Genomic DNA, 17,638 nt, shown 5'->3' with positions numbered 1-17,638 from the left:
ATGCTACAGTTTAATTGAGCACATATACCGTGTTCAAGACAAAATCTCAAATGTGCCACTTGTAATTACGGTGCAACTCGTGGCACTGTTTGTCCTGTTTGCCCGTTTTGCTTCCAATGGATCATGTACACCTTTTGCTATCTAAAATCTTCAATGAGCCAGTGTGGTAGGTTCAACGTGTCATGTGCTTCAAGGCAGTCTGAAACAAAGAAGTTCATGTTCGATTAAAGTGGACTTATAGGCATTCATTTGAACGTGCACCACAAGTAGACTAGTCAGGTGCGTGTTAAAGAATTACAATGGACTCACGGGATGATAGCACATGCAGCATTTTGTTTCGACTGCAAAGTTCTCGCTTGGTACAATCATAATGTAACAACACTGTTTCGAACCCTGTCTATCTGGGAATGGAGATGTCACGTTGTTACTGCAATGCACATTTGGTAGCACTCCACAACATTAAATCTGTTTTCTTTTTGTTTTCTACACTGTCACTCACGGATACTGCACCTTTAGTGGGAGCCTGTGGTGTTTTCCATTTTTTTTTATTTCTTGCAGTCATTGTTTACTCTTGCGCAATGTACTTAAAGATTTCATTAATGCTACTCACGCTTCACTTTTGTTCTAACATCCCTTAGGCTGGATATTACAATGTCGACATAAAAAAATTCAGGAATGATAGCTACTGTAGACTCATTGAACGGAACTTGAAGGTGCAGCAGTAGCCTGTTTCTATTGCTAAGAAAGGCATATGCTCAGACAGCAGTGAAATATAAAACCAACCAAATTATAGGCTTTTGTTTTAATTTGGGAAGCAATTCTGTTCAAACGATTTTCATTTACCAAATTTAGAATGTAGTTACAGCAGCTTGCGACAAGTAATTAGTGAAACATGTGGTTGGTTCCTCCTGACTTACTTGTGTTAGGCGACTTTTGTTGCTAACAGTGCGTAGTCTTTTGTGGAATTGAGCGCTGGGAGCTTGGTCGTAGTTTGTAGCTGTAGCAAACATTGTCACTGTCACGAGGGGTTTGCTCTGACCTGTGGTGGGCTTTGCGTCTCTTCACCCAGGCACGGACGAAACCAACGCCGAGGAAGTACGAGAATCGACGCTTCAGCCACGCTTGCAGCTCACCCTCAGGGGACCCAACCTGCCCGGGGTGAGTAGTTGGTGACTTCACGGTGAGCTGGCCCTAGCCGAGACCGCCAACCGCACGGTTGTGACAGCCAGAGACGTTTACACTGTGAAAGTTTCATGCACGGTGAAAGTAGGCTCGTGCGAACATACGAGCGCTTCGAATGATTGAATGAATATGGCAGTATTCCAATTGGCTTTTGACGTGAATTTAAACTTACTGGAATTTCGAAATATTTGAAACGAATAGACAAATGTATTTCATCGCATGTAATTCGCCTGAAAAGGTGGTTTCACTGCGGTACGTGGTCACTGTCCAATGAAACCATCTTCGATATTGCACTGCCACAGAATTGCACCCCTGGATTAAGTGTGCATACTAATTCTGCACTGCCACAGAATTGCACCCCTGGATTAAGTGTGCATACTATTTGAACCATTTTGCAGGTAGTATTTTTTTACAGAGTGTAAAAGCATGCTTTATGTGCATATATGGGTCTTTATGCCTGTATAGGTCTCTGTGCCTATGTGGGCCATGCTTATGCGGGTTAATTTCAAAATGTGTATTTTATCACTTATAACTTGCACCCTACAACTATTCAAATTCTGCTACTATTACAATTCGTTTTGAAGCCTGGTGTGCCCCCCCCCCCTGGCTATGCCACTGTGTTTGTGTGCAAAACGACTAACTGGTGGTCGCTGTGAAGGCGTGCAAGTATTTTATTGTCACCCGAAAAGTTAAAGCATGAAAAAATTTCGGGGGGTGTCAGAACCCCCTTAGTTACGTCCCTGGTTTTACACACAAACACCCCCCGAAAAAAATTCCTGGGTACGGCCCTGTAAGCCCCGCTCTCCCAGTTGCAGTGCTTCAATATAGCTTTTCAAGAGGCCTGCTTGCTTTCCGTCGGAACAAAACTCTGCTCTGTACGCCGTATTTCAAACCCGCGTGATAACAGTAGCGCAATACAAGCTGTGCTCTGACTAAGGAACTGCATTATCAGCTAAAGTTCTATATAATTTGGTAACGCATTTCCACTGAAGCGTTCTCCCTGCCGAGAACAGAGAACGGCTACGTTCGCTGACGGCGCCCCCGACGACAGCGCCGCCCCACGGCATTCACGCGAATGGCGGCCAACTTTTGCCGCCCGGTCATCACACCTCCCCTTCTAGCCACCTTAGTTTCGGCAAATTCTTGGCATTGATTGTTGTCTTTCTCACCAAGTGTGTGCTCGTGCTCACATTCCTGCAACACCTCGAAGTGTGCTGCACCTCACTGTGTCAAATTCTCGCCGTTAGGTTCCAGACCTGGAGGTGGACTTGGTGGACCCCGAATGGACCATCTTCCGTGCAGTACAACACATGGTCCAGGCGTCCGAGATGGGCTCCAAGCAGGACAAGATCCGCCGCATCTGGGAGCCCATGTACATGTGAGTGGTCCAGATACCACATTGTTGAGACTCTGCAAGGCCTAATGCCTCTAATTTTTGCGATGCCACTGTAGAAACAAACCTTCTCTCTAGTTGTATCTCAGAAGGCTGTGTATGTGTGGCAGTTAAGGGGAGACGCGGGTCTTGGAACGGTCAAAAATGGTCAAAAAATCGATTTTTCGCAAAGCTTATTTTCGAGGCGTTTGTACTTCTGAGCACCTACTCTCAAATTGCTAACGCTAAATTCGGTCGGGAAACGCGATAAAATCGGCTTTCAAAGCACCCCGGCAGCACTAAAATGTCCCCAAAAGGACGAAATTTGTTCGAACTTCCCGCGCGCGCCATGAGCGTTGCAGCGGGCCGAGCGCCGCCATCTTGGGCTAGATTTGAAGCTGTTTTCTTTGTGCACATTTTGCGCCATCTCAAAATGGCGTCGCTCAAGCAGAACGGCCGCCGTCGCGGGTTTTCTGAAGGTCGTTTCCAGGCCACTGATTGGCTCTCACGCGGCGCGCTTTTCAAGCGCGCCTTTCCGAGTCTCCCATTGGCTGGCGCGACCGACACGTCATTTTTTTTTTCTTTGTGTTTGGTTCTCCGCCGTGGCTGTCCGTTTGTGTGCGCCTGCTTTTGCGATCGTGCGTGTTTCTCGACGGACCGTGTCTCTACTTTGTGCCGGTAGTTTTTCCACGCGATCGAGATGCCTGGAGACTCTCGTCTGAAACCATCGACGCAACGAGCTTTTGGAAGCCGTAAAAAACGGGCTTGGAACAAGAAGGCGCCGGCTACAAGTGCACCGTCGGCAGCGGAGTTGGAGTCGCGGCCGGACCCTTTGGACCTGCCGGGAACTTCAACTGACGACACCGTGGGACCAAGTTCGACTAGCGAAACACTTCGGGTTGATGCCGCGTACTACTCAACGGCGGAGCAGGCGCAGCGAGTTGAGAGATCGGCGCAAACGAAGACCGTTCTGTCTGGAAAGTCGGCTACCCAGCGCAAGTTCGACCTTCTTGGAGTAAGCGCGGAGTGCCAGACCGGTGACGCCGGGACCGATTTTTTGCTCGTCGATATGAAAGTTTTGAATAACTTTTTTGCACAAGCGAAGTGCGACAAATGCGACGCAAAAAGTCTCAGCGTGAGGAAGGCAACGGACAAGGAGTACGGCCTTGCGGTAAAGCTTATTTTTTCTTGCAGCAGTTGTGATTTCGAGAAGAAGCAATTTTCTTCTCCGAGAGTGAGCGGAACTGCCACCATCACTCCCTTCGAAGTCAACATGAGGGCCATGAAGGGGATACAGATGATAGGCAAAGGTGTTACTGCCCTTTCGGACTTTTGTGCGTGTATGAACCTTTCGCACCGAGGCTTGCACCACAAGACGTTTCAGGGACACCTAAAAAGTTTAGTGAAAGCCTGCGAAAACACAGCGACTGAAAGTGAAGCTGCTAGTGTGGCAGTAATAAAAGAGCTGTATACAGACTTCCTGAACCCCATAGGGAACATCGATGTTGTGTTCGACGGCTCATGGATGACGCGAGGTCGGAGCTCACACATAGGTGTGGGCTGCATCATTGAGCTCTACACTGGCCTTGTAATTGACCATGTTGTTTACTCAAACTTTTGTCTCGGCTGTGCCCTGGGACCACAGCCGCAAGACGAAGGGTACACCGACTGGCTGGCAACCCACGAGTGCCAACGAAACATCGAATGCAACTCTGGCCGCATGGAAGTAGAGGCTGCGCTGACCATGTTTCAGAGGTCCTGGGCCAAGCATGGTCTGCGCTACACGACTGTGCTCTCTGATGGAGACAGCCGCACTTTTCATGCCTTGTCCGAAGCCGAGGTGTACGGCTTTATCCAAATAGACAAAAAGGACTGCATCAACCATGTCCACAAGCGAATGGGTGCAGCTTTACAGAACCTTGTGGACAAAAAGAAGGCTCAGGGTGAGTCTCTTGGGGGTAGAGGAAAGCTCACACAAGAGAAGATCAAGAAGATCGCGAATTACTACGGATATGCCCTGAGGAGCAATATCAATGACGTGCCAGCTATGAAGAGGGCAGTCGAAGCTACACTGCTGCACATGACATCGACAGATGATGCACCAAAGCACTCAAAGTGCCCCGAGGGTGCTAGCTCTTGGTGCAAGTACAATAGAGCCTTGGCCAATGGGGAGAGTCCACCTTCACACAAGAATGCCCTGCCGGCTTGTGTTGGGGCTGCTCTGGAGCCAGTCTTTGCGAGGCTCAGTGATGAGAGCCTGCTGGCACGGTGCTGTGAAGGGAAGACCCAGAACGCGAGTGAGAGTCTTCATTCGGTCATCTGGACCCAAACTTCAAAGAATGGGAACGCTTCGCTGGAAAGTGTGAAGCGAGCTGCCGCTGAGGCTGTTGCCATCTACAACCAAGGAAGAAGGGCAACCAACGAGTCCATTGCTGCAAGTTTGGGCTATATTGCTGGGGATTGCCTTGTTCGACGAAGCCTAGAAAAAGACTCTCTGCGTTTACGCAAGGCAAATGCAACTCATCTGAAGAGCACCAACACAAAAAAGACTCTTGCAAGGAGACACAAAACGGGTGCAACTGAAGATTACAGTCCTGGACTACTTTGAAGGTATTCTCTCAAGCATAGCAACCTATTACCCAGGGTAACATGCTGCCTAACATCTAGAAGGTTCTTCCTAAAGACTGAAAAGACATGAGCAGCCAGTCGCTTGAGCCTCATACCCCATGGCTTTTCCAGAACCCCCCAGCCGCTTGTCATGGTGGGGTTTTGATCATGCTTTGCACATTGGAAAATTTTTTAGATATGATTCCTTGGGTGGAACAAGACACTTTCTGTTTTGTTTTGAAGGGAAACAGATGGGGAACATGTGAATAAAATTTATGGTTAAAGGTTCCTTTTAGAAATTTATACAGTGCGTGTCAATCTTCAAACGCGATTTTCTCAGCTTCACATTTTTTGCCAACTTGACCAGCCTTACGGATCTTTTCATTATGTTTTTGTAAGGTAATTTTGATAAATTTTATACCGTTGAATTCGTAAGAAATAGGACTGTGGAGCTATGCTATTTTTTTGTGGCTAAGATGAACATATGAAATTTTGTGAACAATAATGTGAGCTAATTGCATTTCAAGATTACTAGGGGTGTGCGAATATTCGAAATTTCGAATATTTTTCGAATAGTGTTTGTTATTCGATTCGATTCGCACTGAAATTTTACTATTCGAACTATTCGAACTTCCCAAAAGACAAATGCAGTCAACGTCCGGTTGAAAGTGACCCCTTCAGATTTTCAATATGCTTCACCTCATTACACTCCCGTATTGCGGCAAAGCTGCCTTTCAAGCTCCGTTACGGTCGAACTTAGCCAAGAGACAAAGTCCGGTTGGAAATGGTCCCTAGATTTTCAATATGCTTCACCTCATCACACCCCCGTATTGCGGCAAAGCTGCCTTTCAAGCTCCGTAACGGTCGAACTTAGCCAAGAGAGAGTCAACGTCCGATTGGAAGTGGTTCCTTGATTTTCAATATGCTTCACTCCATCACACCCCGGTATTGCGGAAAAGCTGCATTTTAAGCTCTGTTACGGTCAAACTTTGCTAAGACACAGTGAACGTCCGTTTGAAAGTGGTCCCTAGATTTTCAATATGCTTCACCTCATCACACCCCCGTATTGCGGCAAAGCTGCCTTTCAAGCTCCGCTACGGTCGCAAATGTATTAACTCAAGAAAACGCTTGTTCCAACATGGAGATGAAAGATGTGGCAGAGTTGGGGGCTCAGTTAATGCTGTTTTGGACCTGAAATTTGGGCAGGAAGCTCGAAAAATCGGACGCCGAAGCTTTTTAGCATCCAAAATTTCAGATGTTCTTATATATCGACGTCTACTTGGCAGATTTGGAACTCCGAACTTGAAGGGAGCACACCCTTGTCCGCCACATCAGTTGGCCTTCCACAGCAGTTGAAAGAGGAGGAGAGGCTGAGGAAATGGCATCTCTGCCTATCACGTGTAAAGTGTTGTCGGCAACACTTTGGTTGCACCAAATCATGTACATAGGGTCATTCCACGCCAAACGTCCCTGACATTGCGCTCGACCCTCTCCAATTGTATTGTAAAAAATTGTGGACGTTCATATCAGTGCACTATTTGCCCTCGGAAAGTATTTTGTGGAAAAAAAATTTTTCTTGTCTGTTACAGTGATTTGAATTTTGCCGTAGTGGGTGAAACATAGGTTGCGAAAAAATATTCTAAAAAATACAATACTTTACGGAACGCCTTAAATATCTGCTGTTTACTTGAAAAAGAATGGCACTATCTTATTATCACCCATTGACGACCTCTACTTTGTCTCACGATGTGCTTTGTGGTGAAGCAATGCTGCAATTCTGCGCCCATTTTGATTATTTTTTAAAAATTCTACGAATATTACAGACAAAACAGGACTATATCACATGGCAGGATAGTTGGCAGTAAGCGTGTCAAAAAAGTATTGAAGTCGATGACCAAGTAGTTTCGAAGTGGAAGGGGCGCAAACATTGAAAAATGTGTGAAATGCTCCACGTTTAGGCACATGTAGAGTTGTGATGCAGTCCACGTAAAAATGCACGCTTGGTCTCGTTGGGAAGAGTAAACAAAGGAGATTTATTTGTGAAAGTTTCATCGGAGTGTTTTTTTGTTTTTGGCGAGAAACAAAAATTTATGTTGAGCGTTCGCGGCGTGCCTGGGCGCGGGCCCATAAGTCCGCTTCACTGCGCCGCCACTATTCCTTGGGGCAACGGAAGTATGCAGCGGCCACGCGGGTGGCACAATCGTGTGCTGCTGTGAGTTTTCACATTTCGACACGCATTCTTCGGCTTTCCGCAGTGCCGCCGACGAAGTGTCAGGAAAAACGAGTGATGGTTCATTTAAAATATATTATTATATAATAAAACTGGCTAACAGGCACCAGGAATACACTTATAATTCCTTTTTATGGGCAGCTAGCTTGAACGTGACTCGCGCCATTCGTGCCCCGGAGCCGAATGGTGCTACGTATTCTTACGCTCGGATCTTCGACAGAGGTGAACTTTGCTCCGGTGATCGCGTCGCCGAGCGAGCACGCGGCACTCGAAGGTTCGTCTTTCGGCCGCATCCCTTGGCAGCGCGTAAGATAAACATTGCGAATGGTGAGTATACTGCCACGGCCGCTGGAGCGCTTTTTATCCAGCGGCCGTGATACTGCTATCGTGTCATACTTTAGACGGAGAGCCTGTACAACGGAAACCGAAAGCGATAAATATACAAAAGGACGAAGCCGCCTTTAAGGCGGCTTTGTCCTTTTAAATGTCTATCGCCTTCGCTTAGTAATCGCAAGGCGATTACTAAGATGAAAGCATTGCATGCAGCGTCTAAGTTGAGCTCTCAGCAATGTTTGAGTCTACAATCTCAGTCAAAGGTACGCGCACGTTTCACCTTTTCGTGCCATCATCACTGACCACTCTTAATGCCGGGCTCACCACCTACTCAGCGACACAGGCATTTCAAGTGGCGAAGACCATACGTCGGCAACGGAAGTAAGAACTGCAACCTCCGCAGAGATCGAAAACACAACCCAAGCTCTGCGCCTGTCGTACATGTGCATGCAGTGACGTGGTAATGAAATTGTGCTCTGCTCCGACTACTAACCGGCAGCCTTTAGTGCCCTTCCGAAACATTCTGCCAGTCATATACACTGTTTGCAAGTTTTCAGCAACGTGAAAACTCGCAGCAGCACACGATTGTGCCACCCGCGTGGGCGCTGCATACTTCTGTTGCCCCAAGGAACAGTGGCGGCGCAGTGAAGCGGACTTACGGGCCCGCGCCCAGGCACGCCGCGAACGCTCAACATAAATTTTTGTTTCTCGCCAAAAACAAAAAACACTCCGATGAAACTTCCACAAATAAATCTCCTTTGTTTACTCTTCCCAACGAGACCAAGCGTGCATTTTTACTCGGACTGCATCACCACTCTACAGGTGCCTGAATGTGGAGCATTTCACACATTTTTCAATGTTTGCGCCCCTTCCACTTCGAAACTACTCGGTCATCGACTTCAATACTTTTTTTACACGCTTACTGCCAACTATCGAGCCATGTGATATAGTCCTATTTTGTCTGTAATAGTCGTAGAATTTTTAAAAAATAATCAAAATGGGCGCAGAATTGCAGCATCGCTTCACCACAAAGCACATCGTGAGACAAAGTAGTGGTCGTCAATGGGCGATAATAAGATAGTACCATTCCTTTTCAAGTAAACAGCAGATATTTTAGGCGTTCCGTAAAGTATTGTATTTTTTAGAGTATTTTTTCGCAACCTATGTTTCACCAACTACGGCAAAATTCAAATCACTGTAACAGACAAGAAAAATTTTTTTTCCAAAAAATACTTTCCGAGGGCAAATAGTGCACTGATATGAACGTCCACAATTTTTTACAATACAGTTGGAGAGGGTCGAGCGCAATGTCTGGGACGTTTGGCGTGGAATGACCCCATAAATACAATTCGGCCTCTACATTGCCTCACTCTTGATAAGAAAGACAACTATGAAATACGACCCCACCAGCGCTTCATCAACCTAGCGAAAAGGAACACTTTCATGTTGTTATCTCACAAGAACATACTTAGAGATTCTCTGCAACTTTTTCTGTAATTTCACTTCGAATTATTCGAAAAATGTTTGAGAAATATTCGAAAATTATTCGAAATTATTCGATTCGATTCGCACTCAATCTTTATTATTCGAATTCGCTTCGCACCCAAAATTTTGCTATTCGCACAGCTCTAAAGATTACACAATGTCAATACAATTGAAAGTTCTTATATGATGATATATCTCAGTGACAATATAAATAGCATAGCTCCACATGGCAGGTCTTTGGCTACAGCTGCATCTTAAACAGAACCTAAAAATACTGAGGGAAAGTGTCTTAATGACCCGTAAGAAATTACCTAATTAGATTTCACTTATGCTCTCACAATTTGATAACTAATTGAAGTACATGAAAACTAATTATATTTTTGAAAACAGGAGGAAGAAATACATATACACACCCAATTTCATTACAATATCTCCAATAATAAAACTTTTCGTTTCGAGACCAGTGTCTCCCCTTAAGGGGGGACACGGGTCTTTGAGACCGAAAATCAGAAAAAAAATCGAATTTTTGAAAATGTTTTATTTGGATTCTGCCGCTACTGATGCATAACCTCGCCAATTTTCATGCGTCTTAGATCAGTATTTTAGTCGTGACAGCATTTTATGTGCCATCAGCGAGCTAAATTTTTAGCGATGAACGCGTAAAAAACGGGCTTATTCAGCGCCGCGCTGTTGCCGTTCTACGTTCCCTACGGCAGCCATCTTGGTCGCATTCGAAAGAGCCGCGCTTTTTCTTGAATATTCCGCCGCCCTTGTTTCCGTCCACTCAGAATTCACGTAGAAAATCCGCGCCAAAAAAAGGTCCCTCCGCGTGAGCCTATTGGCACAGTGAGCCCACGTGACCAAATAACGCCTTCCGATTCGTCGGGCCTCCCGCGCTGTCTGCTGCAGCGCACGCAAAGCGGCAAGTTGATGTCGCCGTAGTATACTGTGTTGTTCTCATCGATTTACGTCCGTAAAGTTCTAACCCGCGCAAGCTGGCAAGAAATTGGAGCAGACGTTTTTGATCATCCTCAACAAAGACTGCACGTTGCGGCGGCTTCCTGGCACGGCGCCATGCGAGCTAGACGAAGTGCGCCGCAGCCGCCGGGAGTGAATTAGGCCTACGCTCTCGGCCGCGTTTTGGAACTTTGATCGTGGCGAAGCCGAATCGAAAGTTGCGCAGCGCTCATAAATGAAAAAAAAAAAAAAAGCGAGATCACGGCTCGGGTGCATCAGAAGCGCATCCAGCGAAAGACGGCGTGGCGGCGGAACGCGATTCATCGGTCGAAATGCCGACTTCACCTGTGTCGGCGGCCGCCTCGACGACGTCAGTGATAGGCAGCGTGGTAGAAGGATCGACACGACGTTCTTGACTAGTGCCGATCGTGCACAACAGCAGAAAAAGGCTGAAGATAAGATCTCCAGCTTATCGGCAACTTCCGCTAGCGAGCGCAAGCTGCGGACGCTCGCAACAGCGTGCGAGGGCTCTGACCCGACGGCGGCTAACTACGGGATCGTCGACTTCTCCGCAATCAACAAACTGCTTGAAAGGACATGCAATGGGGCCGTTTCGATTGGAAAATGTGATAAACTACTCTCCTGGTGTCTTATAAGGCATTTATTTGCAAAGTAAAGCATTTTTACTTGTGTAGCGCTCTTTGAAGATACCGAGTTTTGTTTTTTGCTTTTTTCTCAGTTTCAATTTTTTGGCCACCTTTCATTCTTCTGCCGAGCGTTTCTCAGCTTTGGTACACTCTGTTTTGATCATTTTTGTATTTCTGAAAAGCTGGATGTTTAGTGAGTGCAACAAAGTGTCATATGTTACTATAGAAAAGCGTAAATTTTTACCAGAGAGAAAATAACAAAAATGTATTTTCTCGGTAGTCGAATGGCGAACTTTGAAGCTTCATAACTTATGTTGTAGGAAAGCTAGAACCATAAAATATGCTTTTTGCACTCTTTGATAACTGTAGAATGCAATGACATTTAATTCAGCAGGATCCGAGTAGCCAATTTATTAAAAAGGTGATCAAACGAAATTTTAATTAATGATTAATTAAAAAAATAGTCGTAAGGGCTACATAAAAACTGAGTTCATATTTGATATTTGCATATGTAAATACATGATCACTGAAGTTTTCATCATCCTAACTTAAATAAAAAGATGCTTTATGTCAAAGTGCCTCCTCCCCCCTTAAACCAAAGCTGTTCTCTCGAGAAGTTAATTGGAAATTTTCCTCGAGTCGTCCTTGGCAGTGTCGGTGCTGTTTGCGACAGCTTCTGTGATTACTAATCAAGGACACTCTGGCTATAGCTACGTTTTACGTACCCCATTTCTTAGCTAACATTGATGAAAAATTGTGAACATTGTCACTGTGATTTCACTGTGCCCACAGAGAAAGCATCCTTTTTTTTTTCTTTTAGAATTGTCTACAAGGCAGCGAAAGAAGACTCTTCATCATCAAAGGAGGTGAGCAAGTGTTTGGTTTTCCTTTTACTTAACCGGTAATTCCTATCTAGTATTTTTATGCTTGTATGATGCAGTCTTGTAGTGGTATTTCTAATGAACACATTGTATGACATGCTAAACAGATTTAGAAAGTCGGCCATGGTCACACACTGAGTAAGGTTTTAGGCAATATCCAAGGCAAGGATGTGTTCTCAACCCACCTTTTTGTTTTTCATTTTGTGTGGGTTACCATGGCACAGTGACTGGCTGATAAATGGCACTCGGCGGTGACCGCTTAGAAGTCTGAATGATTGGGAGTCTCGAGATAATAGAATGGCCATAAAATGACTGTTACAAAACACGCGTCTGTATTTTTGCACTCTTTATTGTGAATTTTTTTCCAACTCAGCCAGCACTCCACTCTTGTCTTGACTTCTTTGTTCGCTCTTACTGAATCTTGTTGCACGCTTAGGTTAAAAATTCAGGAGCCCCTCCATACTGAGGTACTCCTCATAGACGAGGTGCAACTCTAAAAACGTAGGACACACTATGAGTGGTGTCGTTCCAACCTAGTGCGACTTGCGATGGTGTTAGAAGAGGCACTAAATGAAGCAGGCTGTCTGACCATGTGCCTTGTCTTCTCGTGCTGAAGTTCTAATGCACCCGTTTTTCTTGCCCAATTCAATATGACTGGAGCCCAAATGTGTGCGTGCTTCTCAGGAGCTTCCGCGGCCAGTGCCCGTGGTGCGCCCCGCGTCGAGCTGCAAGGGCGGTTCGCGTGAAAGCGGCCTCTCCGCTTACTGCCCTGGCACGGGCTCTGCCTTGGAGGACGGAGGCTGCACTGTCGACGACGTGCTCCAGCTGCTCCGTCTTCTCAGCACCCACCGCAGCCGTGCCAACCACGGATCCATCGGTGAGTCACGAGATGGTCACTCGTGTGCCTTACTAGTACAGTCGAACCCACATATAATGAATTATTGTGTATATCAAACAGTTGTAAAATCCTCTTGAATATATATTCCATGTATAAAATGTTTTATATATTAAATTACCTATATATAGAACTCTTTTGTGATCCCCTTCATATTCGATATATCCATGTTCAACTGTGTAAAGAATTTTTTTCTGAGCTGTGAGAGTTTAAATCTGCATATCACAGTAATGTGGAGAGAAAACTGTAAGCAGTAAAACAAGAATGGATACTCAAAGGCAATTTGTACAAGCTGTGGTATGTTGAAATGTGGTGAGCAATATTCCACATATGTTCATGATATTACAGTTTTTCTTCAAGATGGTTAATAAGATTTACTCTTGTTTCACTGCATGCAGTTCTCATTCTAGATTATTGTGATATGTTTTGCAACTCTCTCAGTTTAGAAGAAATCTTGCTCCAAACAATACAAGATGTATTTGATGTTTTAAAGACCTACCCAGTGTGCTAAACGAGCAGTGGTTGCATGTGATGGTAGAGACCACTGGCCGAAACTGTTGTTGTGACATGAGGGTTTCTTACTTCCCTCCCCCTTTTCTGTCCCATGCAAGCAGGCATTGAAGATATCCTGAGCACAGTGACCATGGAGGATTTCCTCAGCAAGAAGATCACCAACAAGCTAGTGCAGCAGATACAGGTGCGTCGTCTACGGCAGCCCGTCTGTTTCTTCACCAACTTTTGATGCATTCACTGTTTGACATTGGCTTGTATGAAGCCTCCTCCTTTGCCATATGTCTAATAATGAACACAAGGAAATTGGAGCAATTAGTGGGGTTGGTTAGTTCGCTTTGAATAAAGTATGCGCTTATCTAAAATCTCTACATGAACAGATACAAAGCACCATCCTCTTGACCTGTTTCTATTCTTCGTGTGCTGATTTTGAATTGGAGTATCCTCTATATGAATACAAGGAAAAACTGAAAAACATGCATAAGTGAGCACTGAAACACGACTGTTGCCACCTTGTAGGATCCCCTGGTGCTGTCATCTGGTGCCCAGCCAGACTGGTGCGAGCACCTGACCTACAACTGTCCCATGCTGTTCCCATTTGAGACACGCCAGCTGTACTTCTCTTGCACGGCGTTCGGGGCATCACGGTAAGCCTTGTGTTAGTTCACCTCAGTGCGGCTTGTCATGTACCAGTACTCTGAAGCGGTTGATTACTGTTCCCTGAAACAGACTACTAAATAAAGTTCGAGTACGAGCTGAAAACGTGCATGGGCAAATTCAATGCCCTGCCAATGTTTTGCTTCTTCTTTCTAAGCGCTTGAATGTATGATGGCGAATGTCTTTGCCATCGCACATTCAGGTGTTCAGAAACAAGAAGCAACCATTGTTCTATTCTAAACAAAGTATGAATCCGTACAATCTCATACACTCCTTCCTAATGCCCTGCCTACTTGGCTGTTGATGTTCGGCGCAGGTCTATAGTGTGGCTTCAGAACCAGCGTGATGCCAGCGCGGAGCGCCACCGTGGTCCTTCTCCGCGTCGAGAGGACCCCCACGAGTTCCGGGTGGGCCGCCTAAAGCACGAGCGGGTGAAGGTGCCCCGCGGAGACAAACTGCTCGACTGGGCCATGCAAGTGATGCGCCTGCACGCTCCACGCAAGACTGTGCTCGAGGTAGGTCACTCGCAATGGCCCATAGTTTCTATTGTTTTGAATAACGCAGATAACTAGAGCTGTGCGGATAGCAAAATTGCGGGTGCGAAGCGAATTCGAATAATAAAGATTTCGAAGAATAATTATTCGAATAACTTTCGAATATTTCTCAAATATTTTTCTAATACTTCGAATTGAAATTACAAAAAAAGTTGCAGAGAATCTCTCAGTGTGTTCTTACGAGACAGGAACAATTACAGCATAGACCGCTTATACAGTCGACGTCCGATTTCCCGGACTCTCAAGGGACCGCGAAAACATCCGGAAAATCGGGCAGTCCGGAAAAACGAATGCATGTGAAAACGCACCTTTTTGATAGGTATTTTTCGCTGACGGAGAGAGTCACAGCCGGAATACAAGATTCCCATAGCAATTCAGCCAATGCATCGTTTAGGTGACTTTGAAAAGAGCCGTTTATAAAAAAAAAATACGACGTGGCCGGCACTACCTCATAGGTCAGCACATGGGCGCAAAGAAGTCGCTTATTTTCTTTTGCACGGTCCGCTTGCCCGCGATTATGTCTGCCTCAATTTCAGTCAACGTCATGTTGCCGCTGTACACCAATGACAGTGTCATCACTGCTCGCGTCAACTTCGAGCTCGTTGGCTGTGTAGGAGCTGGCTCTTCGTTCTCGGTGTCGGAGTCATCGGAATCCTCCGTAACTTGATGAATGATTTCGTCATCGGTCAACTCCGCACATAGCTCGAGGTCTTTGTCAGCGTCGGCGAAGCCCTCAAGGGTTATCTCGGCTGGAATCAACACGCCGCCAGCGCGCAGATCGTCAAAGGCAACGTCCGCGGATGGCAGTTCGTCGTCGTGAGCCTACGAGGTGGCTTTGTGCGCTTCGAAGGCGCGGACGAAGACGAAGGAGCAGTCGGTGCCATTGCTGTAAACGGCGAATCCGCTCGACGAAAAGCGCAGCACGAAACAGCAAGGAACTCGGTGGGATGCTAAAGGTCGGGAAACGTGATCACTGAAGGTAGCGCGCAGCAGCAAACGATCAACCGCAGACACGACCGCAGAGCTGGCACAGCTGACAAAACAACACGTGAACGAACACAGTGAGGTTTGGCTTGGCTAAGCTACGGCTGGCAACGGATTGACACGTGCGGTTTCGAGGTTACGGCAGCCGCGGCGCGGTAACACCTGCGACACCTGCGATGAGAGTATGGTGGGTTCAAGGATATGAAAATGAAAACAACCAAAATGGCGGCGTCGGTGGCGACTTTGGGTCGGCGGTTAAGGGGGGCTTTCATATCGCGCAAAATGGCAAAAAAATCGATTTTTTGAAAATCACATTTTCAGTTTCTGTAGCCCTTTTTCTATCTAATTCCAAAATACCTTCACTGAAAACCACCTAGAAGTGCTTTAAAAAATTAGTTGCGCGGGCTAAGGTGTCGAAAATTGTGGAGATCGCAAAAAAACAGTGCTTTTCAAAAAATTCTTGCTCCGCAACGGTACAACCGGGCGCCGCCATTTTGAGCCCGTCGTAAAGGGCATTTCTTCCTTTTCAAATTCCCCGCCTCAGCTGGCTCCTCCCTTTAAAAACAAGCGCACAAAAAGCAAATCTCTGAAGGTCGTTTCGAGGCCTCCGATTGGCCGCGTCCGCCATGTTGCTCCAGCACGCCTCGCCATTGGTCCGATGCTCGCTTCGAGAGGACAGTCGTCTGCTGCTTACGCGTCGCGATGTTACCTGATGTTACGACTGTCGAAAATCGCGCTACTTAGTGACGCGTTCGCTCTCGTTCTGTGTACACGGGTCGAAGATAATTTAGAATATGATTACCCTGTAGTTTGACAGCTGCAAGCGGAAGCGCCGTCATCATTGTACGATAGACGGTAGCGTGCCGCGCTCGTCGCGAACATCGCAGATGCGCGTCTCGGGTAGTTCAGCTTGTCAGTACTTCGTCCTTGCTTTGTCCTCCGTGACGAAGAACTTCGCGGGACTACTCTTTGTACTCGCGATCGAACATGACGTGCTTTGAAACATCGGGCACCGCGGCCACGCACACCGCGACCGAACTTACTGCTCGGAGTCGTGGCTAGGCCTAACTCCGCTTACGGCGCTGGTTTACGAGACGAATCCGAACTTTGCGGGCACGGACATCGCGCTAGCGGACAAGCCGCACTGTGCTTCGTCGCAAGCAACAAATCGCATCGTCCGCTCGCTACTCGAAAGTTCGGATGGGCACTTTACGCATCGGCAGCGGACTCCCGGTCAAGCTCGTCGCGCATTGACCGCTCTGAGCAGCGGCTAGCAATTTCGCGCGTCGGCGCCGCAAAATGAGAGACCAAGTACGTTACGCGCGCCGATTTTTCGTCGCCGCGGCTGAGCACTGCGTATTGTCGCCGATTGCCGCCAGTCAGCATATAGTGCGCGACTTCCCGGACCCCGCGGCCGAGTACATCGGCATGAAAGAAGGCGCTGGTGATGCAATTGAGGCACGCTTGGATTCGTGCTTGGTATCGCCGCTAGCTAGCTCTGATGAATCTTCTAAAATAACGAAAGCCTCGTAAGTTACCGTTTCCGCGACCGAGTGGATGGTGAAACGCATCACAGGCGAGGTTTGCAAATGAGCGTGGCGTGTGTGAAGCAGGGAGTTGAATTTATATCTGACCAACTCGCGTTATTGAATAAACTGCTCATATATTTCATCCCAGAAATGTTTGCAATAAGTGTGCCAATTTTCATGAAAACCTACGAAGGAATAAGAAAGTTGCTACTGAATGCCACGACCCCCACCTTAATTTTATTCAGAAGCTCACTGGAAAGAGTGACCGCCGACACACATCCAATGTTTGTGATAGAGACAGTGATACTTCCCTGACTCTTTCTGAAGAACGAACATACGGATTATTCCATTGGCTAAAGAAGACTGTATAAATCATGTCAAAAAGAGGATGGGTACAGCTCTGCCAACACCTGTATCAAGAAGCAAAAAAGATCAACCACTTGGAGGATGGGCCGGCCTGACTAAAGACCTGATTAATTTAAGGGGAGACATGGCACTTTAACACATTTTTTAAAATTCTTGATTGATTTTGATGGAACTTGCAGAGTTTAAGAATGTTTGTGTGCCGATTTCAAATATGCAATTGGTTTTTTCCTATGATAAGTAGTTTCCAGGATATCACAAACATCTACTTCTTTGTTTAAGGCCTAATTAGCTAATTAACCACAACCTGCACACCAGTGTACAAGCCATACAATACACTGAGAATGTTTGTAGTGTGTCGTAAAGTATAAATCATTGCTTTAGGCCATTTCCAAGCAGAGTTGTGGGCTGTTGCACCCAATTTAAAAAACACCCCAATTAATACTCAAAAC

The 17,638-nt window shown here is 46.3% G+C and overlaps 1 protein-coding gene across 3 annotated transcripts in view; it reads left to right on the top strand.

The window, feature by feature from the left end:
• The window catches only part of LOC119373404 (E3 ubiquitin-protein ligase HECTD1), a 338,907-nt gene that overhangs the window by 295,055 nt on the left and 26,214 nt on the right, over positions 1-17,638 (top strand). For all 3 annotated transcript variants that reach the window (XM_049411288.1, XM_037643436.2, XM_049411287.1), the window contains exons 30-36: positions 1,070-1,158; positions 2,430-2,560; positions 11,634-11,679; positions 12,379-12,571; positions 13,204-13,286; positions 13,619-13,746; positions 14,073-14,271. In XM_049411288.1, coding sequence (XP_049267245.1) covers positions 1,070-1,158; positions 2,430-2,560; positions 11,634-11,679; positions 12,379-12,571; positions 13,204-13,286; positions 13,619-13,746; positions 14,073-14,271 — 869 coding nt within the window. The remainder of the gene's footprint in view (positions 1-1,069; positions 1,159-2,429; positions 2,561-11,633; positions 11,680-12,378; positions 12,572-13,203; positions 13,287-13,618; positions 13,747-14,072; positions 14,272-17,638) is intronic.

This window comes from Rhipicephalus sanguineus, chromosome 11 (genome assembly GCF_013339695.2).
Source record: "Rhipicephalus sanguineus isolate Rsan-2018 chromosome 11, BIME_Rsan_1.4, whole genome shotgun sequence".
NCBI classification, from domain to species: Eukaryota; Metazoa; Arthropoda; class Arachnida; order Ixodida; family Ixodidae; genus Rhipicephalus; species Rhipicephalus sanguineus.
This window is presented reverse-complemented; position numbering and strand designations above follow the sequence as displayed.